Source organism: Colletotrichum destructivum, chromosome 2 (assembly GCF_034447905.1).
Source record: "Colletotrichum destructivum chromosome 2, complete sequence".
Taxonomy (NCBI): domain Eukaryota; kingdom Fungi; phylum Ascomycota; class Sordariomycetes; order Glomerellales; family Glomerellaceae; genus Colletotrichum; species Colletotrichum destructivum.
In genome coordinates, this window is record NC_085897.1 from 4312017 (window position 1) to 4337597 (window position 25581).

The window sequence follows — 25581 nt, forward strand, 5'->3', positions numbered from 1 at the left end:
AGCGCACTGACTAAGAATCAACGATCTCACAATGGCCCCCGGAAGCATCGAAGTTGACGTGCCTGTGGCCAGGAGTGTTGGCGTTACTCCCTCAACAAAACCTCTAAAGCTTTCCGGAGCCCTGAATGACTTCGAATCGTTCGACCCTACCCCCCTGACTGGCCGCGAATTCCCCAAGGCGAACATCGTAGATTGGTTGAGAGCGCCAAACTCTGATGCCCTGATTCGAGATCTTGCCATCACCGGTACGCCCGCTGTCCTCCAAGCTCTCCATTTCCCACAGTCTGCCTTCCTAAGGGTACGACAACATTACTAACCGCAACCAGTCTCCCAGCGCGGCGTGGTCTTCTTCCGCAAACAAGACGACCTTACACCCGAGTTGCAAAAGGAGCTGCTTACCAGACTTGGCGAGCTCACTTGTCGGCCTGCGGCTTCCGGTCTTCACATCCACCCCTTTTTCAACGCTGAGCGTGACGACCAAGGGGACGACCACGTGGTCAGCTACATCCACCAAAAGCAGCAGAAACCGGAACCCTTGATCAAGAGCAGCGACTTGGCCGCCGACGCCTTGTGCCCAAAGAAGCAGAACACGGCCGAGTGGCACAGCGACGCCTGCTTCGAGCCTGTGCCGGCAGACTACTCGTGTTTGCGGCTCACGACCATACCTCCTACGGGAGGCGACACTTTGTGGGCAAATGGATATGAGCTCTACGACAAGATTAGGTGTGTTTTGGTCCAGTTTTCTCTCTTTCCCCCCCCTTTCTTTCTGTTCTGGGGCTGACGCGGACGAAGCGAGCCGTATCAAAAGTTTCTCGAGACTCTTACAGTGACGTTTGAGCCGCCCGGTCTCAAGCAGATGTGTGACGCCGCGGGCGTCACTCTCTATTCCAAAGAGCGGGGCAACCCCGAGAACGTTGGTGATGTGATCAAGGCCGTGCATCCCGTCGTGCGAACGAATCCTGTCACGGGATGGAAGAGCGTCTTCGCGATTGGCGGCATGGTCAAGCACATCAACCGCGTCACCAGCGAAGAGAGCAAGATGCTCGTTGACTGGTTCCACGACTTGATCTTCAAGAATCACACCATCCAAGTGCGATTTAACTGGAAGGACCCTAATGACTTTGGTGAGTTCTTCCTCCTAGCCTTGTTGCCCTACCCCTGCACCACACCTACTCGTTTTTCTTTATTTACCCTATCCCTCAACGGTTTCCTATGGGATTCGTTGCATGTATGGTCGGCATGTGACCAGCTTTATGGTCTTTGTCAGGTTTTCCCTAAGACGTGAAGCTAATGTCAAACATTCACAGCCATCTGGGATAATCGGAGCTTCTACCACTCCGCCACCTACGATTTCTGGCAGATGGGTGACAGGCACGGATGTCGGGGCTCTGGAGTCGGCGAAAAGCCTTACCTCGACCCCAAGAGTAAGTCTAGAAGGGAAGATCTGGCTGCCAACGGACCATAGATGTCGGATCAGCCTATAAAAGAAATAAGGTGTTGGAAGGCCAACCGTGTACAAACTGGCTTGAAAATTTGGTTGCGTTAGTGTGAAGAACTCCGGGCAGTGACAAACCCCGGTCTATCCGCGTGAAGCTGGAGATGCTCGAGGCCGGCAACGAAACGCCGGCGTGCCGCTTCGTTCTTCCTGCAAGGGGCAATGAAGAGGATGGGGTTACCGGATGCCTTCCGCAGCCCGCTCTCTTACGTCGCTAGTGAAGAATGGACCGAAAACGCGGTGACGGCCCTGCAAGAGCATTTGCATTTGCATCTGTCTGTATCAACCTTCTGATGCACTCGTCTCTGGGCGAGGCAACGGCCCGACTCAGATACCAATCGACTTGCAAAGAAATCTTCGCTGCCTACGCTCTACTGAGAGCGAGCGAGTGCCGGCTGATGCATCCCTCAACACGCCGCGTCGTCGTTTTCGATGAGGATTTGGAGCCACAGAGATCGTCTTGGTTCGATTTTACCATGTTGTACTTGTCCAGGTCACACTCATGGTAATCCGGGTTCGCAGGCTGGCTATTGGAGGCAACACACATTATTGAACAAAAGAAAAGGAGGTACTTTTGCCTGCTCAAAATTGTAAGGGGACCGAACGGTCTGATGGTAGACTTACGTTTGTTGAAACTCGACTGACAGCACCTTTCATTCGCTCACAATGCAAACCTTGCTGGGTTTTGTCGGCTTCGTGATGTCTGGTAGAGCTGACCTTGGCAGCGATTGAGACACACCCGAACTTGTCGATGCCAGGTCTCGGGCCCGGATCGGTTCGTGGCTGGAGGGAGTCTCCCAAGCAGGAATCACTCAGCATCATCATCGCGTACCAAGCAGCCGGTCTCGTTGAACCCCTGGGATTCAGTTCCAACATCACGTCGACCGCGGTATGGAAGGAGGCCCATCTTGGAGCTACACATACGAAACACCTTAAATTAGACAGACTTTTCTGTACCATTACGTTTCCTGCTAACAAAAACACACACACGGTGTTGGCTCAAACCCCCTCAAAGCCCACCCTCTCATATTTGGTATCCAAAAGCCGTCGACTCATAAGTCGTTCATGTATCGTTAGAATCAGGTATCAATGGTGTCCAGAAAAGACAAAGGAAGCGCAGAAGAAGGAGGAAGAGGAAGAAGAGCAAACCACCGGCTAGCCAAGGAACACGGCTTGCATCACTGAGAAACAGAAAGAGGAAAGCAAAAAAAAACAAAAAAAAAAACAGGTATAACCATCCCAAGTCTATAATTTCCCGTTTGGCCCAGAGAGGTAACCCGAACCGAACCCAAGACCGCTCGACTGCCTGCGCAGGAGCAACCGTTCCGAATGGAAAAAGAAAAAGTGAATAATGTGTTGCTGGGTTGTGGGGCGTGACCGCGGAAGAAAAGAAAAACCCATTAGAATTCGCCACCATCCCTCTCATTTCGCAACCCCCCGCCCGGCGCATCATCATGTGCGTTGGGCTGTCGTAGGGTCTCAACCATGGCGACACGGCGAGAAGTGGGCGATGGAGGACCGCAGTCGGAAATCGAAAAAACCCTGGGGGTGAGTCCGTACGTCTCAGTACGTCATATCATATTCTTCCCTGACGTCAAAGTCCATCCCCACATGCTTGGTCCGGAGATGGCGGACGAAGTTGTCGCGGCGGTTGTACACGTGCCCGGTCTTTGCCTTCCGGCATCCCGGCACGCGGCAGCGGTAGCCGGAGCTGTCGCCGTCGAGGGTCTCGTGCGTCTTCTTGTGCCGTTTGAGGTCCTTCATGGTGGCGAAGGCCTTGTCGCAGCCGGTCTCGTCGCATAGGTACTCCTTGATGTGGTATCTTTCATGTTTGCTGAAAAACGGGGGAAAGGGAGAGTTCAAGAGTCAGTCGATCGTTCTCAACTAGGTGCGGAAAAGATGTGCAAAGTCGAGGCAGTATTTCAGCCTCTCTCTTTGGAAAAGAAAGTACAGTGAGACGCAAAGGGGGAAAAGTGAAGTGAGAATTACGTCAGATCACTCGGTCTGCGGAAGACCTTGCCGCAGTTCTGCCAGCGGCATTCGAAACACAGGCGCGATATATCGAGACCGACGGTGGCGGCGGCGGCGGCGGCGGCGGCAGGGGTCTCGACGCCGTTGCTGAAGCCGCTGTCGCTGGCCTTGTCGCTTTCATTCTCGTTCCCGGGGTTTAAGGGGCTTAGAGTCGGACTCATGGTTTCCGAAGAATAGGAGGGGGTGTCTAGTGGACACGCCATGACACCAAGTGCCATAGGTGATCTCCATGACGGCAAGCCGATTGGAGGTGGGTCGTCGACGGAGTCGAGCTGGAGAGAAGCAGCCGTGGTGTCGGAGTAGTATTCGCAGTAACAGATGGTGTTTCCGAGCAACACGCAATAACAAGAATCAACGAGGTTGGGTTGTATACTGGTGTCTAGGTAAAACGCCACCTTGGTGAAATGAAGGGGTTTCCGGGAACGATTGAGAGCCTGATTCGATGATCAGGGGAGGGGAGGGGAGGGGAACGCCCGTTAGGAAGAGCGCAACGTATGTATTATGGCGGTGGAAAGGGCTGGTGATAATCGCAGAGGCAACAGCGAGCCCTGGCGATAAGGGTGCTTTGACCGAGTCAAAGAGTAGGCGGGGAAATTCCCCGCATGCGGCTCTCAGAATGGACGATGATTCTCCGGGAGTTTACCAAAGAGGTAATGGTGTTTCTGCAACAGGCGGTACGAGGTTGAAGCGTAGGGATGCTATCGGGCCATTCCGACAAGGTATGTGAGGCTGGGAAGGTGGTCCTGGAGCAGACTGCTCAAGGAGTTTAGTTGGTTATTCGGAGAGGTCGTTTGGGGATTGCGATTGACAGGTCCAGGGGTAGTAGTGGTAGTAGTAGTAGTAGTAGTAGCAAGTTGGGATAACCGGCCAGGTTATTCGACAAAGTTGGATGCGGTATGTATGCTGGAAGTAGACAAGCTTCTCCGGTTGAGGCTGATGTTCGGCGCGGGGTTGATCTGAGTTGTCCGGGTCGGGTTATTTGACGTGGGGGAAAGCGGAGAGAGTCAAGGCCTCACGGACAAGGAGCCGGGCCGCAGCGTTACTTAAGTAAAGTTGAAAGCAGATTCGACGTGCTGGATCTGGCGGGGCGGTGCATCTTGGAGGGGGGGGGGGGGGGGGAGGGCCTCAAAAACCAGAGGCTAGCACCGCTAGCATTGGTCCGATAATGCAGGGTGGGTGATGGCGGGAGCAACGAAGGACCAATTGCATGTCATTCGAGGGCTTCGAAACCGGGGCTCGACGTTCAACGATCCGGGCAAGCTGCATGAGTGCCCAGCACCTATGCGTTGGGCTCCGCTCAACTCTTGGGTTGCTGCTCCGTCATTCGCCCAGCGCCCCCGTTTCCATTGTCATTGTCATCACACCAAGACCTACCGGTGGGCACGGGACCCAGACCTTCGACGAGCCGCAGGAAGAAGCAATCTCAAAACGTTGATGGCGGGCGGAAGTACAAGAGAGGCCAAGAGCGGGGCGGAAACGCCAGAGTTTCGGTAAAAGACGTGGATATACCCCGTGTAGTATCGAAAACGACAGTCCCTCAACAACGAAACCGAGTGTCTATCTCGACCATATGGTCGGGTTGCTGCCCGACAACACCTCTGTTTCCAAAACGGCTACTGTTAGCAACAACTTCGAATGTATTCAGCCTTGTCAGGTATAGACAATCATTGATCGCGCCCTCTGCCTGGTGCCTGGCATGAATCAAGCTCATCCGATACCTATGTACTTATCTTTCTGGGCGGTCATCATCCGCCGATGACTTCTTGGCAGAAAAGGCTCCTCTCCACCTTTTCCCTCGTCACACATTCTGGGCATGGAAATTCCTTAGCTTCCGACGAATACGAACCCATCTGAGGTTGTGGCAGCATCGACGATGCTCGTGACAAAATACCTGCACCTCGTCAGCATAAGCTGGTCCAGCATCCTCCAACAGTCCAACTTCACTGGCGCCGAACGCGGAGTTGCAGTGCTGTTTTTTCCCCTGAGTCACTTCACCAAGACGAGTCCAGGCCCGGTCGAGTGGGGAGCAAACCATGCCGCTTCGACGCCGGGCCCATCGATAGTGCGCATCCTGAGGACCCCGTCGTCAGACTAAGCATCCGATCCGGCACCTGCAGTAGTGCCTATCATGGCCCGTGGTAGAGGATGACCATCAACAGCCGCGCAGGCCGGAGAAGTTCCAAATAAGGAAAGCCGAAAGCGCGCCAGAGGCGAGGCCTCAGAAGATCGTAACAGTCCAAAAAGTAGTTGCGGCAGCCGCGATGGCGATATGCGAGATGGGCCACCGTATGGCACATGTGGCGTGCCGGAGAAAGCGTCGTCTCTCATGTACGCGTCATTCCGCGCAGAGACTTCAAGGCCATGTGCATTCTCGTGCCCCTTTGCGTTCGTTGTAAAGGATGACGAGTCAGATGTTGCTGAAGAGGAGGGCTGTCATGCGAGGACGACGAAGACTGTGTGGAGTATGGGGAGTAACATGACATGATGTGCGTCGTCGAGGACGACTGTGTTGCTATCCCGACGACAGGAGAAGACAATCTCGCAAAAAGCCCGAATCCTCGGTGCAACCTTGAAGAAGGCATATCATATCGGTGACCCTAGCAACTAGGTTGAATAGCAACGTTGGGCCGGCAAGAACATGGTATCTCGAGCCGCCGTTGGCCTCCAACGGTGATGCTAGCCTAGGCTGGACGTCGTACCGGCCCCGACTCAAGTGCCGGCGTCTCGTGGCGATGCGCGCGATGCCGATGCAGGATGCACAAGTTCGTCACCCAACGCCGCGAGGCTCGGAGGGGGGCTCTGATGGCAAGATACAGAAAAGCTGGAATAAAGATCGCCATTGTCTCGTGGCCTGGAGTAGACTCGCGGCACATCTGAGGAAGTAACCTCAAGACAAGTGCCAAGGACCGGTGACTTGGGCATCACGGCCCGGATGATCTCATATAAGATGAAAGAGAGCAAACTGCGGTTAGGGCCGGCAGCACGTGGCCGCCATGTCTCTGACTCGGCGCCGATCCGTGTCTCGGACCCCGGATTTCGCTGTCCCGCACGCCGTTGCAATCCCTACGGCAGGTGATGTAGAAAATTTGAGCTGGCTGCTACCCCGCCAGTCGAGAGAAGTTGAGATGTGACATGATGCGCACCCGAACACGCCGGCCATATGGCTGGCGGTCTGTCGCTCGAGCAAGGCCAGGCAGGACCGGCAGGTCCGTGGGTAGCTGTCGGTCGATATTGTCGGTGTTGTTGGACTTGCCATCTTCGGCAGGCCTGGAAACAACCCAGAAAACAACGACTCTGTTCACCTCCCGGCCCGTCTTGGCGTCCGTGGGAAACATTTGTGCAATGTTATACATGAGGTAGTAAGCGGCTGAGGAAAAAGGGAAGACGTTCTTGTTGTGTAAAGCATGCATGCCCGGGCCGTGGCCAGCTGATGAGAGGCGGCAGTTTCCGCGGCCGTTGTTTCCGCCTTTGTTTATGAGGCGAAGGGAAGGAGGAGGAGGAGGGCGAGTGAGGGGCACACCTTCCAGAACATTTGCCAAAGAACCCATGGGCCCCACTCTTTACGGTCCCGCCAGTGTCTCAAACTGCGGGAAGTCAAAGACAGAAACCAAGGCAAGCGCGCCCCAGGTTCTCGTCCTCTTCCGTCTCAATCCAACCCAGCTAGTCACTTGCCCCAGCAATTAAGTTAGGTGGTACTGTAGGTCACCGAAGTAGGTTGGCTGCAAGAAGACAAGAGACAACCTTACCTCCGAAGCCAATCCTGACCCAGGCAGAGTCGCCCACATGCGCATTTGTTGATCTGCCTCAACATGTTGTTACTGTTACTACAGTTCCCCATATTCCATCAGAGGAGACAGACCCCGAGCATTATCCCCGTCAACGGCGAAACCCCGCACCCGCTCCCCAGAAAATTGGTTCCATCCTGGATTGTGGATTGTGGATTGATTGTGGGTTGTCGCTGCAGAACATCGCATCGCTTTGCATCGCCCCCGTGGTCCGAGCCATCAGAACGCCTTGTCAGAAATGTTATGCAAGAAACGCAAATCCCGGCCAACCCAACCGAGCCATGGGAAATCGGAGAAAGCGGCGAGGGAGGGCCTGGGGTCATCGACTGGCTGACGATTCCTTTTGTGGACGGGCGTTTCTTCATTGTCGACTGGCCGAGGAAGGCTTACCTCAAGTTGCAAGGTGCACTTCGCCGTCGCCCGTCTCCGCTACCTACCCCAACATTCAGGAAGTTGGAGAAAAAAGGGCCCACACAGTAATTAACCCCCATGGCGCGGGGTGGAGGTGGAGTGTAAAGCCCGGTTGCGAGCGCGCAGCAAGGGAGGCCACGAGAGCCAGCCACCTGCCAGCCGGACAAGAGAGTCATGAGACCTGTCTTGGACGCGTGGTGTGCGATGGCCCCCCCCTTTTGCGTCCTTGGCGTATGATGACCCTGCCGACATCATGTTCAAGGCCTTGCTTGGTTTGTCTGTGGACGGATGGATGGATACCGCTCGTTGCTGCCACTGATGGACCTGGGCCGGCCTCAGTGGCAGTCAATGTCAGTATCACCGCCGCCGCCGCCCACTCACTCACTACTCGCGCGCCGTTGCCGTTGCCGTTCCCACACCACAACCGCCACCCCCCCCCCCCCCCCCCCCCTTATTCTGTCTACTTGCTTGCTCTACTCTACCAGTTGCAGCGACGGCGGCATGTCTTTGGGAGATAGTCCCGAGGTTGATTCACCTTCTTCTTGACTCTTCGTGATTTAAATACCCGCTATCCTCTCACTCACTTGCAAGTCCGTCGTCCGTTTCCCGCACTCTCTTGGCTTGGCAGTGGACCAACATCCCAATCTTTATTGTCTTACCCAAACAAACCCTCTCTATTTCTCTCTCTCTCTCTCCATACACCTCTTTCCATCTCTTCCTCTCTTCTTGGTGTATTCCCAGCTGAACCAACTACGCCTCCCCTGAGTTCCCCCTCCTCCCACGCTTCAAACTTGATTTATACAAGCTTCGTCCTGAAGTCACTCTACCTTTACGCTGACACGCTTCGCTACTCACCCCATCCGAAGTCTGTCGATCACGGACAGCGTCCCCCGGTACCCGCCGCCGCCGCACACCGTTTAGCCGAGAGTTCGACACTGGTTCCTCTCCTCTCATAAGGATCGGGGAGCCAGACTCTCCTAGCCATGAGACAGCATCTTTTCTACACCTCGCTCCTGTCGTCACTGCTCGCAGCACCGACATCCGCTCTCCCAAACTTCTTTTCCGACCAAGTACGGGCGCCTTCACGACCAGACCTCAGGCGCTCAGAGCCGGCAGCACACATGGCGAGACAAGCAACCGATCGGTCCGGCCGCTGGCGACCCCAGATCCATTTCTCACCACCCGCCGAATGGCTTAACGACCCAAACGGCCTATTTGTTGATTCCGACGGCGTGTGGCACATGTACTACCAATGTGAGATCTCCCATCTCCTGGCCATGGTTTACAATTGTTTCGTCCCGGTCCTTATGCTTGTTTGCCTCCCCTCCCCTCCCTCCCCCTACGATTCATCTTCTGCCAATGTTGTCCCAGAAGTTCCGCCCATCCCTCCCTTCCCCCAACCCGGGTCCGTTTTTGAATGAGTTGTGTAACGATGGCGATGCGCATGATCCGGGACGGCGGTTCCCCTCCGTCACGTTTGCCAGTGCAGCGTCAAACAGGGCGTGCTTCCGTCCTTCCCATTGGATCTGCCCGCCTGCACACGTGCTAGGTTTCCTGCTAGTCGTGAGGGTTGCGACTCTGCCAAAGACGGAAACATCACATGCGCGATGATGATGATGAGCGTTGCAGTCCCACCCCCCGCATTTTCGGGCGGGAGAAAAAAAACGAGACGATGCGTTCCATCCCGTACATCCATCCACCCATCAATCAGCACGATCGGGCATCTGGCCCCTCGATGCGCTTCTGCGATGCGCTCTTATCTGGCGTTTCGTATGTCACTGCCTTGATGAAGCCCCATGTCTACAGGGCTTGGCGCAGCCAAATGATTTCCAGCGTGACCGGTGAAAAAAAGAAAATCCTCTCCGTTTGACTGACATCCATCTGTTGTAGACGCCGACAACGTCGCCGGGGCCGGCGTGAAGCATTGGGGCCACACGACGGCCACCGACTTTTACAACTGGGTCGATCACCCTGTCGCCATCCCCGCCACCGCGCGCGACGGCTCCATCTGGTCGGGGAGCGTCGTCGTCGACCGGAACAACTCGTCGGGCTTCTTCCCCTCCGACAAGACCAGCGGCAAGGACAACATCATCGCCTACTACACTTCGTGGGAGCCCGACCAGGAATCCCAGCACTTGGCGTGGTCCTACGACGGCGGCAAGACCTTCAACCAGTACGAGAAAAACCCCATCATCTCGCTCGACCGGCACGGCTTCCGCGACCCCAAGATCTCTTTCCACCACGAGACCAAGACATGGGTCATGGTTCTGTCGCGGGAGCACGACGTCGCCTTCTACACCTCGACCGACCTCGTCAAGTGGGAGCAGTCCTCCCTGTGGAACCCGCAGCGCGACATCGGCCTGATCGAGTGCCCCCAGTTTCTCCAGATCCCCCGGAAGGACAAGTCCGGCACCGTCGTCAGCGCCAAATGGGTCCTGACCCTCAGCCTGGGAGGCGGTGCCCCCGGCGGCGGCGCCGCCGTCCGGTACCTCACCGGCGAATGGGACGGCAAGTCCTTCACGCCCGACGCGCCGTCCTCCGGCCGCACCGCGGGCGGGGTGCTTCACTCCCCACGCCAGGAGAGCTTCACCCTGCACGACTTTGACTTTGGCCCCGACAAGTACGCCACCGCCTTCTTTCACTCCCAGAACCTCAACGACGCCAAGGAAGACGCATACTCCATCACCTGGGCCGTCGACGCGTCCCGGTACGGGTGCTGCACGCCGACCGACCAGGAGGGTTGGCGTCACTGCATGGGTGGTGTGCGCCGTCACTGGCTCGACGCCGACACCAACCGGCTCGTGTCGGCGCCGGCCGGCGACCTGTCCAAGCTCGCGAGCACGACGCCCGGCTGGAACCCCATCATCGAGGAGAAAGACGTCTCGGGCATCGAGGGCAGTAGCGCCGTCCTCCGCGAATTCAACCCGGCCGTCGAGTGGACCCTGACCGTCCGCATGGCCAAGTCCCTGCTCCAGGAGGGCTCGACCGCCTCGGCCCAGCTGGCTTTCAAGGCCTCCCAGTCGAGCGGCACGGAGCAGGTCACGCTCGGGTTCGAGTTCGCCGGCGCCTCCGGCAACGGCGTGCCCTCGGCGAGCTTCAGCATCGGCCGCGTCAGCACAGCGTGGGACCGCTCCGGCACCTTTGGCATCTCGGACGTCCGCGCCCTGGACGCCGCCGCCTCCGAGGAGGGCTCCGATGCCAACGTCGAGTTTACCCTGCACGGCATCCTCGACCGCTCCGTGCTCGAGGTTTACGTCAACGGCGGCGTCGAGGCCGGTACGATGCTCTACTTCACCGATAAGCCCCTCGACAGCATCCTCCTCACTCGCGGCTCCGGCTCCAAAGACCAGGGCATCACCTTCGATTTCAAGGCCGTCGCCCTCAAGAGCTCTTGGGGAACGTATGAGGAGAAGGACGTCTCGCAGTCAAAGCAGGACGACTGGGTCACGGAGGAGCTGTGAGAGGACCCCTGTCCGGCCCGTCGACACGATCCCTTGTGTGCATCCCGTGGCGGTACTGGTGTCTTTCTTGCGATGGTGATTTCCTTCGGTACCCGATTCGGGACGGAGCTCGCGAGAGCCCTCTTTGCGCGTCAGAAAGTGTGGTTCCAAGGCGAAGGGGGGTGATGGTGGTGTTTTATTTGCTTTATTTATGGAGGACTCGAGGCACAATGCACAAACGAGACCCGTGGGCATGGACAGGACCGTCTTTGGTATTAGTACAAAGCTCCCCGCATCACTCGGTCGCATCCGTACGAATCATGAATCATTTCTTGCACTTTTTTGACTCGATTGTGTATTGTCTCGATGTACCCCGGGTAAATACTGTCTGTCCTGCAGGTCGACTTGAGAGGGGCTTGACCGATGCATCCAGAGACTCCCGTGGACCAGATCGCCATCATCTCTTCCATCGCATTCACATGCTTACGTGAGTGAGTATCGTTGTTATCAGCAACGCCGCCATCCCTCGCCCCCATCGACAACAATAGACAAAATAAGGAGGGGCCGAGGAACAGACAAGTGTTGCGGTCCGGCATGTTTAGCCCAAATGGGGCCGATCGAGAAAAACCGCCGGCCGTTACGCACACGTCATCCTCTGTGCTCCTATCTGGAAACGACCGCCGCATCGTTTGGAGTTGCCAAGAAAATGTGAGTATACCGCAGGGCCAACACATTGGCCACTCCAGCAGGGATGGATCAGAAGGCCGTGGAGTATGCCGTGGGAGTGCTCGTACCATGTTACCAGAAACCCAGCGGCGAATCCGCATTCGAGCCAGCTTCCTCTTTGTCTATATTGCGTGTCTGACGAGCAGAAATTCCCGTAGCGCACCCGTGGAAAACAATATAAGTTCTTTTCATTACATGTGTATATCTGACGCTAATAGATTCGCTCTCGGATCGCGGCGTCCCATCCTTGGCTGCCCGTAGACCCTGAGCGAATACGTGCCATCTCCTGATGCCAAAAAGAAGAACTGTCTTACTTCATAACAATGTTTGACAAGTCTATATCGTACCAAATCCGGAAAATCACAGACCCATATGCATGCATGCCGAATAGTAAAATACACATACACACACACACCCGGATCGCCGTGCCGCTATCATGTCAAGGGAAATATCTACTGGCTGGCTAGCTGTATATAGCCGGTCAATCACTGCTGCTTCTGGTGTCATGTCTCGTGTGTTCCATGTCGAATCAGCCGAGCTCTCGGGGCATCTGCGGGGCCTACCAAATCTATTGGCAGACTCCTGGCCCCGGGCTCCGGGCACCCGTTCTCCTCAGAATGTGTGCCGCGATGAACAAGGGAAAAGCGCCGCCGGATAGGAATAAAGGATACAATAAAAAAGGAAGGCAGGTGGGTATATCCGGGGTATTTAGTAGCCTAGTCCAGCGACGGCAGCCACAACCTCCCGTCGTAACCTCCGCTTCACGTCCGCATCCCGGTCTGCTTCCCTGAGTGCGTCGTTCGGGTCAACCTTCTTGTCACCCTCCTTCTTGTCCTCTTCCTTCTTATCGCCCTCCTTGGCGTCCTTCGGCTTCGCTGTTTTGTCGTCCGAGGGAGGCGGGGGAGGAGTAATCTTGGCCGGATCGGCCTTAGGGTCGCCGGGCTTCTCTGTCTTGTCGACGGGTGCATGCTCATTCTTCAGCATTTCCTTCTCTTGCTTAGCCTTCTCCGCAGCCAACTTATCCGCTCGCTGGTCGTCTTCCAGAGCGTCGTCATTCGCGGGCGCGACCTTCTTTGCTTCGCCGTTATTGATGCTTGCCAAGGCTGCGCTGTCAAAAAGGTGAGCGGCATCGCTGCTGGTCATGGCATACTTGGTCGAGTTGAGAGACTGGCCGAGAATGGAGGCCTGGGCGTCAAGCTTGTCGTAGAACGCGTTGGTCGGCCCCTCTTCCAAATAGTTGAGACGGTGACCGCACCGAGCACCGAGCACGTCACGGATCTTAGGGTTGGAGCTGCAGCAATTACCCCAGCAGTCACTAAGGCGGTCGATGATGGACCGGTACGGGTTGCGCCGGCGACTCTGGTCGATAATGTGCACGATCGTGGGAATGGCAACCTCGTGGAAGACTCCAAAGCCGGCGAAGATCTCGGACAGGAAGATGTAGTCGGCAAAGAATCGTCGGGGAATGTAGTAGATGTCACTCCAGCCAACACACCACTCGTCCCGCCGGATTTTGTAGTCGAGGTCGAAATTGTCTACCACTGCAGACGCCGCCATAGAGGTGCGGTGGAAGTCTTGTCCCCATCCCCACCAGTTGTAGTTCTTGATATCCGTGAGGCACATGTACTCGGGCCCGCCGTGGGATGGCGGAGCCGTGTCGATGACGGAGGGGAAGTGGATATTGTAGGGATTCATGCCGGTCCAGGCGAGGGGGTCAATCCAGGCGTCGAAGTGATAGTACATCAGTCCGTCGATCTCGGGCGCTGTGTCCAAAATGAGCTTCATGGTGCGGGCCACTTGCTTATAGACAGTGAAGGTTCCAGGGAATTGGTCGTGAGTCAGGTTGTGGAATTCAGGATCCTCCCCCTGGAACATGTTCGGCATCGAGATGTGCACGGTGTGGAAGAACGGCTCGTACTTCTGCAGCATGGGAATCCGCTCAGGGCGCGCAGAGTTCCATCGGATCATGGCCATAGTGTTCTTGAAGGGCGACTCGACCTTGCTCTCGGTGCCGGTGACGGGCTTCGGCCCGGCGGGCGATGGCGATGCCGAGCCTCCATCCTTGGCAAAATCGGGCATCTTGGCCTCCGACATGGTCAGAAACGCCACAATGAGAACCGTAATAAAGGTGGCAACGGCGAGGAAGATCTTGTTGAACTTCTTGGCGACAGCTGCCATCTTGTTGAACAGTGACATCTTCTGGGGCTCGTTGGCGGTAGGAGGGTTGGGATCCTTAGGAGGCGGGTTGTCCATGTACAGCCACGAGGCAACGAAGACGACAACAGTACCGGGCAGAACCAGGAAGCTGAGATTGGTTCCGAATAGTAGAGGCGAGACGTAGAGGAGAATGCCGGTCGCGACGGCAGTGGCGAAGCACTTGATGACGGCATCGGCGTCTGGACGAGTCAGCAAACATACCTACGCGCGGGAGAGAGGTCCGTCGTAGCCAACTTACACTTGTAGACGGCAGTGATGGCAAGGCCAATGAAGACATTGCTGACAATGACCATGATAGCGCCAAAGCTGTTGTAGCCCTCAAAGAAGCCCGGCTCGTCGGCCTTCAATGCCTTGATGACCAGATGGCATAAAAGGTTCATGGTGGCACCGGCACCGTAAAGGATCATGTTGTCGGCGTGCAAGCTCGAGTCGTCAGTCTTGAGCAGAGCCTGGTTGTACACGCCCGAGGACGCGCTCAGGAAGACCTGGAAGAGCAGGATGAAGTACGTGCTGAACGGGTAGGTCGTGCCCGTCTGAGGGTTGTACTGTGTCACAGACAGACCGCAAATCTAGCAAATGTCAGAGACGAGACCAAGCCGTCGAGTACCACGATGGTGCAAGACTCACCTGCATCAGAATGGCGATCCACTGAATCTTAGAAATTTTGGTATTCAGGGTCGCAATCATGACCAGAGCGGTGATGAAGGTGACACCACTCTTGGTCAGTTGAATCGTACCGGGGTCGGCCATCTTGTAGCTGACGAAAATCTGGACGGATTAGTGACGGTGAAGATGAAAAAGGGTCGGCAGACAGGCAGAACGTACCGAGTTGTTGATGAGAACGTAAAACAGGGCCAGGTTGCAGAAGCCATATCGGACGTCTCTGGTCACCTCTCCACGGATGTAGCTCCAGTAGGTCCTCAAGTCGAGCGGCTGCAGAGGGCCGGTGTGCTTCTCGACGGCGTTGCTGTTGCTCGAGGAGCTGGCACTGCCACTCAATCCTTCCTCTTCTCGTTTTTCATCCAGACTGCTCCTCTCATTCATGGGAAGTTCTGAAGTAGCAAGCGAAGAGTAGCCGGTGCCACCCCCGCGGGTCGACGGGCGGATGCCATCGGCGACCCTACGCTTGCATTCGTTGTAGAAGAAGATGGTGGACAGGACCATCTTGAAGAACTCGGAAATGGTGACAGACGCCGACGGGGAAAAAGAATACGAACCGCCGGTCTGGGAGATCTTCATGATGATGCCAATACCGACCTGGATGGCGACGAGGCCGAGGGCGGCGGCGTAGGCGGCTTGCTGAGGGCCGCTGGGGATCCATCCTAGAGGCTTGAGGAAGAACCCCAGTATACTCCCGTGTCGTAACATGTTGGTGACAACCAGCCGCTGGGATGCGGTTCTGTGTCTGGCGGATGGCTCAGTTTGGCTTGAGGGATGGCAGCGATCGAGGTCGGTCGGCAGGATTATGCGAAGCGAGCGTCGACGGAGTTGGCGGCAAGCGGGACAAAGCCGAAGATCTGAAGACTAGCAGTCTGAACAGTGACTGGCGGTAGTGTCTGTCTGGGTGGTGCTGCAGCGGCGTTGGAAAGGAAGGACTCGTTTGCGTTTAGGTTTCCTAGGGGTGGGGGAATGACGCTCGCAGGACTACCGCGGTCGACATGCGTATCGCGACTCTGTCGGTGAGCTCACTGTGTTTGTCGACCGGTTCGCGGAGGGGTGGTTCGAGAAGGTTAGAGGCGCGATTTGTCCTGTTGAGCGATTAAGTCAGGATCGCAGACTGGATAAACGTCGTTAGGTCGTTCAAAGGGGAACGAATCCACGGGAGAAGGTTGGAGGTCGGAGGAGTAAAGAATGCGATAGACAGAAACGAGATGCAGCGGGAGGAACGGGGGGGAGCGAGAGAGCAGAAACCAGCCACAGTCGAAGCAAGGGGACGGCGGAACGAACTGTGAAGGGGTGAGGCGAAGGGGCCATTGAGGTAGCGCACAGTGTCTACTCGGGTTGTTCGCTTTCTACGTACCTAGGTACCTACATGGATGTAGATCTCTCAGAAGGGTCCAGTCGATTTGCTGACAGACCTCCCCGTCCTGGTCCATGCAAATCGGGTGTATCCGTACAGTACTAGTGCTTCCGAGGTTCTTTCGCCCGTATCACCTCTCTGTCTCTTTCGATGGAGAACATTGGAGTTGGGGCCAGCCCAGAAGTTCCAGCAGAAGGGGATGGCCCAAGGATCCAAGATGCTTGTGGGGGGCGATGAAGTGAAAATAGCACCGTCGTCTCTCATTGGGCATATCGATAACACACCAACCGCTTGGTGCCGTCTGCCAGTGGATGAAGGGCCGCTAGGAGCCCAGGTAAAATGCTGAGAATCTGCCTGCCTACCTAGTCCTAAGTAGGTAGTTTGAACCCTTCTTGATGAAGAGACGACCTAGCCCCTGGAGTGGAGGCTCCAGGTAACGCACTGTGATATGGGATTTCTGATATTGGAACGGTCACAAAACGATGGCCAGGCCAGGACACCAGTGTCACAGCGATGCGGTCAAGCCTGTGCTGATGCAAAGGTAGCCTCAGGCCATGTTCTTTGAAGGGTCGATGAGACTGGCAGTTGCACAGCCGATGCGGTCACACACACACACACACCTCTTGGGGGCTGGCAGCCCTCCTTACTCCAGAGATCCAGTGTGGTACTTGATACGAACAGGTGCAAGTTGCCCTGATTGTCTGATGGTCCCGTGCATGCCGCCTATGGATGTGCCGCTGCAGGAAAAGGGGGTAAGCGAAACTCAAGATTATTGCCGTCAGCCAGAGTCTAAATTGGCAACCAAAACGGGACCATTTCTGGCCGACTGACAACGTAAGGGGTGTATGCCAAATGCGGCCCTCACTCAACTGCAGCCTGGTGTCTCTTCGTACGTGTTGTGTTGTTCATCAACTGTGTCGCGACAGACTCGAAGATGTTGTTTTCGACCCTGCAGTTGCCGGTTGTAGCACGCTTTTCCTTTTCTCTTCCTTTGACAAGGTGGTTAACCGTGCGATTGGACCAATTATAGGGGTGAGCTTTCCCCTGGAGCTAGCAGATAGCAGCCATGTCCAGCTTGGGGTTAGCAGGCTTTCCCACACGTGCTGTGAAGTGGGTTCCCTACTACTACTGTACTCCGAGCCCGTCATCAAGGCACGCTTTGCCCCTTGCAATGTGCGAACTGCACAGTATTTTGCTTGTCTCCCACAATCTATCCATCAATCAAATAGTGTTAATTAAGCGTCGCAGTGAGGGCATCCGTTACAATGCCTTCTCGCTTTGCTCGGCATCGCTCGCTACGGAAATCGAAGCCTTCGGGAGAGAGCCCGTCGCATCATCTTTGCTGGGCGCATTTCTCAGTGGTCGGGTCCGTAACGCGAGGACCTCGGCAGCGCATTAGCTTGCTTGTCTTGCTCCCTTGCCCCTTGCTGGTGGATTCTCTTGCGAGGTGGCACAGGAGCCAAGGCAGATGGCGTCGATGCAGTCAGGCGAGTGAAGAATTGCTTGTTGCTCCCTCAACCAGGCATGCTGAGATTGGCGGCCGCGATGGAAGAGAAAAGGAATACGGCCCAAGGGAGCACGAAGACCATCTCATAGTCGCAGGTCTCAACTGGCAGCCCGCCCTCACGGGAACATAGTACACGTGTAAGTGTCTCGTAGTTTCTCAGTCGGCCCTTTCAGACTTTGATCACCAATATATTTTTTAAACTATGCAGCTTCTTGGCCCATCTGCAGTCCAATGTCAATGCCAATGCTTGTTGCATCCACTCGTTTTCAGCACTGGGTCCCGCTGAGTGGCCCCCCTGCACAACCCTGCGCCGCTGTCAAAATACCGTATATAAATACGCGAATGCAATAAGGAAAGAAGAGAGGTGGGAGAGTTACGGTGTTATCTCTTATGTGCTTCTATTTTCTGATGCACTCCGGGGGTCGACTTCAGTCTCTCAATCCTCCGGAAGATATGCTTGTGTGGGTGGGTACTCAAGTCGTCACGACGTCAAAGACCGAAAATAAGAGAACGAGGAAATAGAGAAGACTCGTCGCCAGCACAGCCCTGCCATGCGTGCCATGACTGCATAGCGTGCCGTCCCACTGATTAAACCTTAACGGCCGGCCTGTGTCTATTTACTTTCTCTCTTACAGTCTTCATTTCACTGCTCAACACCCTTCGAGAAGCATGCGATGCATCGCACAGTCTCGATGACACGGACGGGCATTAGCGCGACAGCACACAACCACGGCACGAGGCACGAACATCACCGGCTGCTCAGACGCAGAGCCTCATCCGTCGCAAAGAGACTCACTCGGACTTCCAGTTCGTCTTCTCTTGTCTTCGTCCTTTACCCTCCTCGGCCATATGCCTCGCTGTCTCTTGCTTGGCTCGCTCCTGTTCCGCCATGTCTGTAACACGAGACGCGAGTCTTGGGACTTGGCGAGGCAGAGACGGTCACCAGGACACCCCGTGGACGGTGACAGAAGGGACAAAAGTGAGGCAGGAATCCTCCCTGAAGAATGAAACATACCACATAACTTTATCTGGACAAGGACTTGCTGGGGAAATTCCCCGGATGCCCCCAGCATCTGTCCTTGATTAGTTACCCGTCGCTCGGTAGCCCCGGGGATCGTCAGAAAGAATTTTGGCACCCTTCCCGAATGATAGAGTCCGTCTGGGCCTGTCTGCCAACTCGGCGTTGGGCCATGATCGCCAGACAAGCCCCTACGAGTCAAGCACGCTGTTTCAGAGGATACCTCGATGGCGGCCTATGTTGCAACGCAGTGCCTCTTTGGCGGTTTCCCTCTTTGATGCTCCTTTGTCGCAGAACGGCCGCCATATCCCCAAAAGCCTCTCGGTCGGGTCGGTCCATGCGCTTTTTTTTTTCTTCCTTTTTCGGTGGCCGCCACCATCTTCCGCGGCTATCTTAATCGGAACTTCGACACCGTTGTGCCCAACAATTGCGGCATGCTGCCCGGGACGATCAATAGTGCGAGTGTCTACTCAATCAGTCTGGCCGACTTTGACCTGTACTCTTTCCACAAAATTGCGTCCGGGCCTATGGATCGCTTGGACATGGTGACATTGCGCGCTCACCTCCTGAGTACTTAGGGATACAACATACAACGAAGAATATCAACTACACAATATTGTGACAGACAAGCCAAGGCGCAACCTGTCAAACTTTGTCTCATCAGTACCTGTTTTTCGAGCAGCTGCAGGTCGAAATGAGCAGCGCCCCCCTCTCTGAACTCGGAAACAAAACCCGATAAACTTTGACGGCTCTTTCATCATCGGCTCATTTCGTGGTTTCCATCCATCAAACCCAATTCTAATCCCACTCAACTGCAATACAGTGCGAAGGACGGTCCAGATGCGCTTACTTCAGCGCCAATGCCTAAGCCTCTCGAGACTCACGCACACATGCGAACCCCTGTATCTCATGCTGACTGCCCCTCCTCCTCTTCTTTCTGCGCCCCTGCGTCTCCGCCAATCCAACGCAAGGCTGATGGCATGAGGGCAACCTGGTGCAACGGACCAGCTGCTGGCCCCGGCCGGGCACCAGTGGGCAGCTAGGATGCGATGCATGTACCCGCAGCTTTCTTAGCTCTGCCACGCTGCCACTGGTGCTTGATTTTCATTCATTTCCGCCGCTGCCCCCCCCACCGCCGCAGGGTTGGCTCATCCTTTCTGCATTCGTCCCAAGTGTTGAGTTTCTGGCTCCCGAACCCAGGCCGAAGAAGTGAGACAGCGCAGTGAGGCATCAAATCGCCGGGTTCGAGACGTGCTCACTTGGCAATGGCAAGGAGAAGGTTCATTTCGTCTGGTGTCGACACTCGATGATGTCAACAACGATCAAGAGTCGCGAGATTCCCTTACCCTCCTCACAAAATAATCGACGGTCTGATCGCGATCACACGTGTATATTTGCCCGTCGTGGCTACGCCGCACAATTGCCAGACATAAGACCAAAGAAATGGCCCCAATGGCCGCCAACCAGGCTGGGTCATGAATAAGACGCACCCCTGACTCCTGCGCAACCAAACCTTTTGCGCGGGAATGGGGCGATGGGGTTTCCAACGCGGAGAAAGGCCCCCCACGTGCTGCGCCAGACGAGAGAGTCCGAAGAGAGCGGTGGACAGTTGAGGCAGCCGAGGAGACAGATGAAGGGAAGAGGGGATAGATAAATGAACAAGAAGAAAAGAAGGTAGGAAAATACGGATACTTGGAATCAAAAAGAGGTGATGAGGAAGGTCATGGCCATGACTGGTTATCCATCATCCACATCCAGCAGCTTTGGATCCAGGCGCGACTAGACAGGCCTAGGGAGGCTTGGGGAGCCGGGCACAAGCCCACCAGGCCAGGGGGCCCTTTGACATTCTGGGCCGGTCCGGGGGGGCTGCTCTCCTTCGTGCAAGGATTTGAAGAACAGTGCCCATGACTATCTGCGCTAACTGTCCTGGCCGGGGAAACTTGACCGGCTCCACGTCCAAAGCCCATCTCGCCGGCCTAGAAGACCATGCCCCAGCCGATGCCCAATTGGCAATCGCTGCTCATCAGACACATCAGTCCAGGCCGCCACTTGTATGTGCTAAGTGCTCTACACTGCCCCTTCCTCCCTTCTTCTTTTTTGATTGAACGCCCGCCTCCTGTTTGACTTGCGTGTTGACTGAAGCGATGGGGGTTTCTCGCCGACGTAAGTCATTGGCGCCCTACCCGCGTCCAAGTCACAGACGAGCGGCGGTAGATACGACTGAGACTCGCAAGAGCGGGAGAGACAGCAAGATGGAAAAAAAAAAATAGAAAGGGACCCCTGAAGCTGGGGAAAAGCAGCCCCATCATCCCAGTCAGGTTCTATTCGATGCTAAGGGAATGGAGGGGCAGTGCCCAGCAGGTACGGAAACCGGGCGTCCAGAGGTAGCTCGCCGGTTCCCTAATGGGGTTTGGGGGCCGCTGCCGTGCCCGCGTTGCATCTGTTCGCTATTGGAGACTTTGGTTCAAAAAAAAAAAAAAAAAAAAGAAACCTACATCCAAGCCGACTTTTTCTCGCTTCAAAAAGACCCGAGCTCAAGGTGCGGGTGTCAGAAATGGAATAAAAGAATTCGTTTCTTTCTGTTGGTACCTCCCAACGTAACGTATCCGCTTTAGAGGGCGAGATCACTCGCATCCACCAGGTACCTACCTACCTGCCTAGTTACTGTTGCTTGTCGTCGCTACCAGGATACGAACTCCACGACCCTGACATTACCTCCACCCCCTTGCCCTGCTCGGCCTTTACCCTCCTTACCTTTTTGCGTACGTATCCTCTTTTTGCTAGGTACCTACCTTGAGGTGGGAGAGAAGGGACTCCTACCCCCCTTTGTCGACCGGCCATTTTCTCTTGAGCTCATGCGACTTGCAGTTTCTCTCCATAAGCCTCACTTTTCTCCGTCTTGTCTTCGAAGCGTGTTGGCTTGGAAGCCTGTACTCTCGCATTCTGTCTTTCTCCGTCTAACCCTCGCTAGAAATAGAGATCAGGACCTTCAGTTGTTTCTCGGCTGCGCAGCAGTCTCACCGCCACGGTTCCACCCCAAAGGTCCAACCAGAGACATTCCCATCGCTCGCAATATTCTGTCTGCCACTCCCGCGCTCGCTCTCACCTTGACCTTTGCGACAACGTTCCCGATATCATCTCGCCACTCTCTTTCGCAGGCGGCGCACACCGCACTCAAAAGCCCAACAGCCGTTGATCCTCCTCGCCCATCGCAATGGCTCCCTTGACGAAAGCAGCTGCCAACGGCGTTGCTGCTGCCTCCGCCGCCAATGGCGAAGTCAACCATGAGCCCATCAACGTCATTATTCCTATCGGCGGCATTGGCTCCCGCTTCGCAAAGGAAGGCTACCGCTACCCGAAGCCCCTCATCAACATCGTCGGCCGGCCCATGCTGCTGTGGCTCATTGACAACCTAAGCCTCAAGCCCGGCGACACCCTGTGGATGGCCATCAACGAGGAGGTCGACGACGAGTTTAGAATCGGCCAGCTCGTGAGCAAGACCTTCTCCAAGATCGACTTCAGGCTGCTGCGCTTGCGCCATCAGACCAAGGGTGCCAGCGAGACGGTAAGTTTAAGTTCCCCCCCTGCTTCCGAACTCTCCCTCGTCGCACACTTCGCCAACCGACGAGGGGCAATGCCAACGTGGGGGAGCGCATCGCTGACCGGCTCTCGCCCCTGCAGCTCTACATCGTCACACAGAGCATGACCAAGAAGCATCTCGAGCGCAAGACGGTTTCCCTTGATTGCGACACCATCTACTGGGCCGATGTCCTCCAGGACATTCGCAACATGCCAAAGGGCCATGGCGGCTGCTTCTACTTCCCCGATGTCGGCGACAAGCCCATTTTCTCATACATCAAGACGGAGCCTACCAAGTAAGTAAAGCCGGGCGAGCGCGGCACGGGAGTTTCTCTCGTCCCCCAAGAACACGCCTAACAGAGTGCCTTGATAGGGACGGCTTGGAGCGCATCGTCGATATCCAGGAGAAGAAGGCTATCTCCAACAAGGCGAACACGGGCGCATACGTCTTCCCCTCTGCCGGTCAGCTCAAGTCGTGGGCGGCTGAGAACCTCGACATGAAGAGGCCCGACGGCTCCGAGGTGGGCGAGTACTACACCTCGCAGATGATCGCTCTCATGATCCAGAACGGTGTCCCCTACCTGGGCATGCCCGTTAGCACCAAGGATTTCAGCGTTGTCGGCACGCCCGAGCAGCTCAAGGACCTCCTGAAGCTGCTGAAGACAGACACCTCCAACCTTCCCATCAAGCTGAAGAAACGCCGCTTCTGCTTCGACCTCGACATGACCTTGGTCGGCGTCCCCGCTGTGGCCGGGGACTACTCCACCTGCCCTCCCATTGAAAAGAACATCCGCCTTGTGCAGCAGCTGTACAACGCAGGCCACTACATTATCATTGTAAGTCGGGCCTTGGCATTTGGCGAAGCAGAGAGGAGAGTGCGTGTACAGGGGGAAAGAAAGAAGAGACTCGCTGACTTTATATCCAGCAAACGGCCCGTCGCATGCGGACACATCACGGAAACCTGGGTTCCGTCCTTGCGGACGTTGGCCCTGTCACATTTGCCCAGTTGGCCAAGTACGAAATTCCTTATCACGACATCCACTTCGGCAAGCCTTATGCCGACGTCTACGTTGATGATCTGGCTGTCAATGCCAACTTGGATACCATGCGTGAAATTGGCTGGCTTCTGGACGAGCACGATCCCGCCGCACTGATTGGGCCCGATGCCGGAACCGCAGAGGAGGCGAAGAAGGCCGGCATGATCGCTGCGCGCGACTTCAACACCATCCAGATCATCGGCGACAAGGTGATCAAGTCGAGCAAGTCGGAGAATATCCTCGGCGAGCTCTTCTTCTACTCCCACATGCCCGCCGAGATTGCTCACATCTTCCCCACCGTTTACAACGTCGACTACATCCCCGACACGACCACGTACAACATCACCATGGAGAACCGCCGTGGCTTGACCTTCTCCCACCTTCTGGTCGGTCGCTCGATTACAAAGGGCCGCCTCATCTCCTTGTTGAAGGCTCTCCACTCTGTTCACACCACGGCCAGCACCGACAAGGCTACCCTCAACATCCCCAGCGCTCTGGAGAAGAAGTTTGAGGAGCACTCCCTGGCGCGGGCGAACCACCGTGTCAACATTTACGCAAACTACGGCTCGAAGCTCCGCTCTCGGTACTACCAGCACCAGGAGAAGTACGATGCTCTCGGTCCCCTTGCCGCTTCCCTATTCGCCCGTATCAACGAGTTCCTCGACACGTACGAGGCTGAGGAGAAGGGCGTGCACGCTCAGGTTATCCACGGTGACCCCGTCTTCAGTAACGCCATTCTCTCCAAGGACGAGAAGCTCGTCAGCTTCATCGACGTGCGCTGCCAGCTCGAGAACACTCTAACCCCCGAGGGTGACATTCACTACGATCTCGGCAAGGTTCTGCAGTCCCTCTGCGGCTACGACCACATTCTCTTCATGAGCGCTAACAATCACGACCTGCGCGGCGCCCTGGACGTTGACCAACCCCTTCTCGATGAGGCCGACTCGGACCTCCTTGAGAATCTGCAGGAGTACTTCTTCACCTTCCTCGAGGAGACGTATTCTGTCCGCCTGCACCGCAAGACTCTCTTCCGCATCACTGCCTCCCTCTTCTTTAGTCTCATTCCTCTACACCGGCCGGAGCTGGGCGCCGTCTTTCTGCGCATGTGCAAGGAGACTCTCGACAAGGCCAGCAACATCAACTACGGCCCCGGTGCGCGCTCTACGGCAGGCGTCACGCTCAGCCGGCGGGCGAGCTCCAACTTTGGCTCTGATGAGAAGGCCCGCGAGATGCCTATCGTTTCCGGCAAGGGGGAGAATCTGTCCATCCCCAACGTCGTCGTCACCACGAAACAGTAGATCTGCGATGGCGGTGTCATGGGAGATGGTGTTAACGCAATGTTTACGGTTCATGTTACACCGAACAATCGAACCGATAGGATACGACGGTGGGGGTGGAGTCGCTGTGTCGTGGGGCCAGAGCTTACTAGGAAGGGAAAGCGGAGAGCTCATGTGGAGTCTCGTCGCATCAGCTCGATGCGGGAAAATATCATCTGTTAGATTTGCGCCGTGGTTTTTTAAGGGACAAGGAAAGCGTTTCGTCGGTCGTCGGGTTGTAACGTTATTTTACTCTCAAGTCTACGAAGCTCATGTATGACCATATCAAGAAATCACATTACTTTGTAAGGAACTTTGCATGTGCCTGCCCCAATGACATGGTCGAAGGTCAAAGATGCTGCGTTGATGTTGCAGATGCGCAGGCCGGACACATATGAGCAGCTTGATACTGACTGAGCCAACCTCAATGGGCTATCCACGAGTTCTCGTGGCCCTCGCCCCCCTCTCCCCCTCCTCCCGTCTGGAGATATGGTGTGTCAATATGTTGGCTTTGGGTCGAGAGAAGGACAAGATAATCTATCTGGGGGTCACTCAACCCGCATTTGGCCAAGACAAATGGGGAAACGGGGATGCGTTGAGGTTCTCTCTCGAATGATGGGTTGATCGGGCTTCTTCTTCTTCTTCTTCCTATCTTGCCGGAACCAACGCCGCCCTCTCCGTTTTCGCTGCCTCTGTCCATCGGGACTTGGCGGGGGGGGGGGGGGGGGGAAGTCCGCCCATCTGGACGTGTGGGAGTCTTTTGGCGCGAAGGACCCAAGGCCCCCCGGTCGGGCCTCGAAATGGACGGCGGCGATCGCTTTGGGCCCCGCCGGAAAGACCGATCGAGAGAAAATGCGCAATGCGACGGTGGTATGGATACTCACAAAGATCGACGAGGCCCAGGAGTCGTACCTGGTCGGGGGCGACCCTCACGACCAAACAGCCCCCGTACGTGTCCTTCCAAAGACCACACAACCAAGACAAGACAGAAACCCCCAA

At 55.9% G+C, this 25581-nt stretch overlaps 6 protein-coding genes across 6 annotated transcripts; 4 read left to right on the plus strand and 2 right to left on the minus strand.

The window, feature by feature from the left end:
- Positions 1 to 31: 31 nt before the first annotated feature.
- On the plus strand, positions 32 to 1465 carry CDEST_03514 (Putative TauD/TfdA-like domain, taurine dioxygenase TauD-like superfamily; the record flags this gene model as incomplete). The annotated part of the gene is made up of 4 exons (XM_062919673.1): positions 32 to 245; positions 327 to 723; positions 793 to 1124; positions 1308 to 1465. 4 exons carry the CDS (start codon positions 32 to 34, stop codon positions 1463 to 1465), a joined length of 1101 nt encoding a protein of 366 aa, XP_062775724.1.
- Positions 1466 to 2351: 886 nt separating this feature from the next.
- On the minus strand, positions 2352 to 4596 carry CDEST_03515 (Putative Zinc finger C2H2-type). Its single transcript, XM_062919674.1, has 2 exons — positions 3485 to 4596; positions 2352 to 3329 (listed from the first exon to the last, which is right to left on the minus strand). The coding sequence occupies exons 1-2, from the start codon at positions 3742 to 3744 to the stop codon at positions 3059 to 3061; spliced, it is 531 nt and encodes a 176-aa protein (XP_062775725.1). The 5' UTR covers positions 3745 to 4596; the 3' UTR covers positions 2352 to 3058.
- An 803-nt stretch (positions 4597 to 5399) lies between these two features.
- CDEST_03516 (uncharacterized protein) lies at positions 5400 to 5621 on the plus strand (the record flags this gene model as incomplete). Its single annotated transcript, XM_062919675.1, has 1 exon — positions 5400 to 5621. One exon carries the CDS (start codon positions 5400 to 5402, stop codon positions 5619 to 5621), a length of 222 nt encoding a protein of 73 aa, XP_062775726.1.
- A 2656-nt stretch (positions 5622 to 8277) lies between these two features.
- CDEST_03517 (Putative glycoside hydrolase, family 32, glycosyl hydrolase family 32) lies at positions 8278 to 11485 on the plus strand. The gene is made up of 2 exons (XM_062919676.1): positions 8278 to 8976; positions 9613 to 11485. The coding sequence occupies exons 1-2, from the start codon at positions 8706 to 8708 to the stop codon at positions 11181 to 11183; spliced, it is 1842 nt and encodes a 613-aa protein (XP_062775727.1). The 5' UTR covers positions 8278 to 8705; the 3' UTR covers positions 11184 to 11485.
- A 368-nt stretch (positions 11486 to 11853) lies between these two features.
- CDEST_03518 (Putative nucleotide-sugar transporter) lies at positions 11854 to 16035 on the minus strand. Its single transcript, XM_062919677.1, has 4 exons — positions 14931 to 16035; positions 14733 to 14873; positions 14344 to 14674; positions 11854 to 14284 (listed from the first exon to the last, which is right to left on the minus strand). The coding sequence occupies exons 1-4, from the start codon at positions 15471 to 15473 to the stop codon at positions 12597 to 12599; spliced, it is 2703 nt and encodes a 900-aa protein (XP_062775728.1). The 5' UTR covers positions 15474 to 16035; the 3' UTR covers positions 11854 to 12596.
- A 5401-nt stretch (positions 16036 to 21436) lies between these two features.
- CDEST_03519 (Putative protein kinase-like domain superfamily, HAD superfamily) lies at positions 21437 to 24895 on the plus strand. The gene is made up of 4 exons (XM_062919678.1): positions 21437 to 22215; positions 22332 to 22525; positions 22603 to 23065; positions 23155 to 24895. Exons 1-4 carry the CDS (start codon positions 21865 to 21867, stop codon positions 24562 to 24564), a joined length of 2418 nt encoding a protein of 805 aa, XP_062775729.1. The 5' UTR covers positions 21437 to 21864; the 3' UTR covers positions 24565 to 24895.
- Positions 24896 to 25581: the final 686 nt, after the last annotated feature.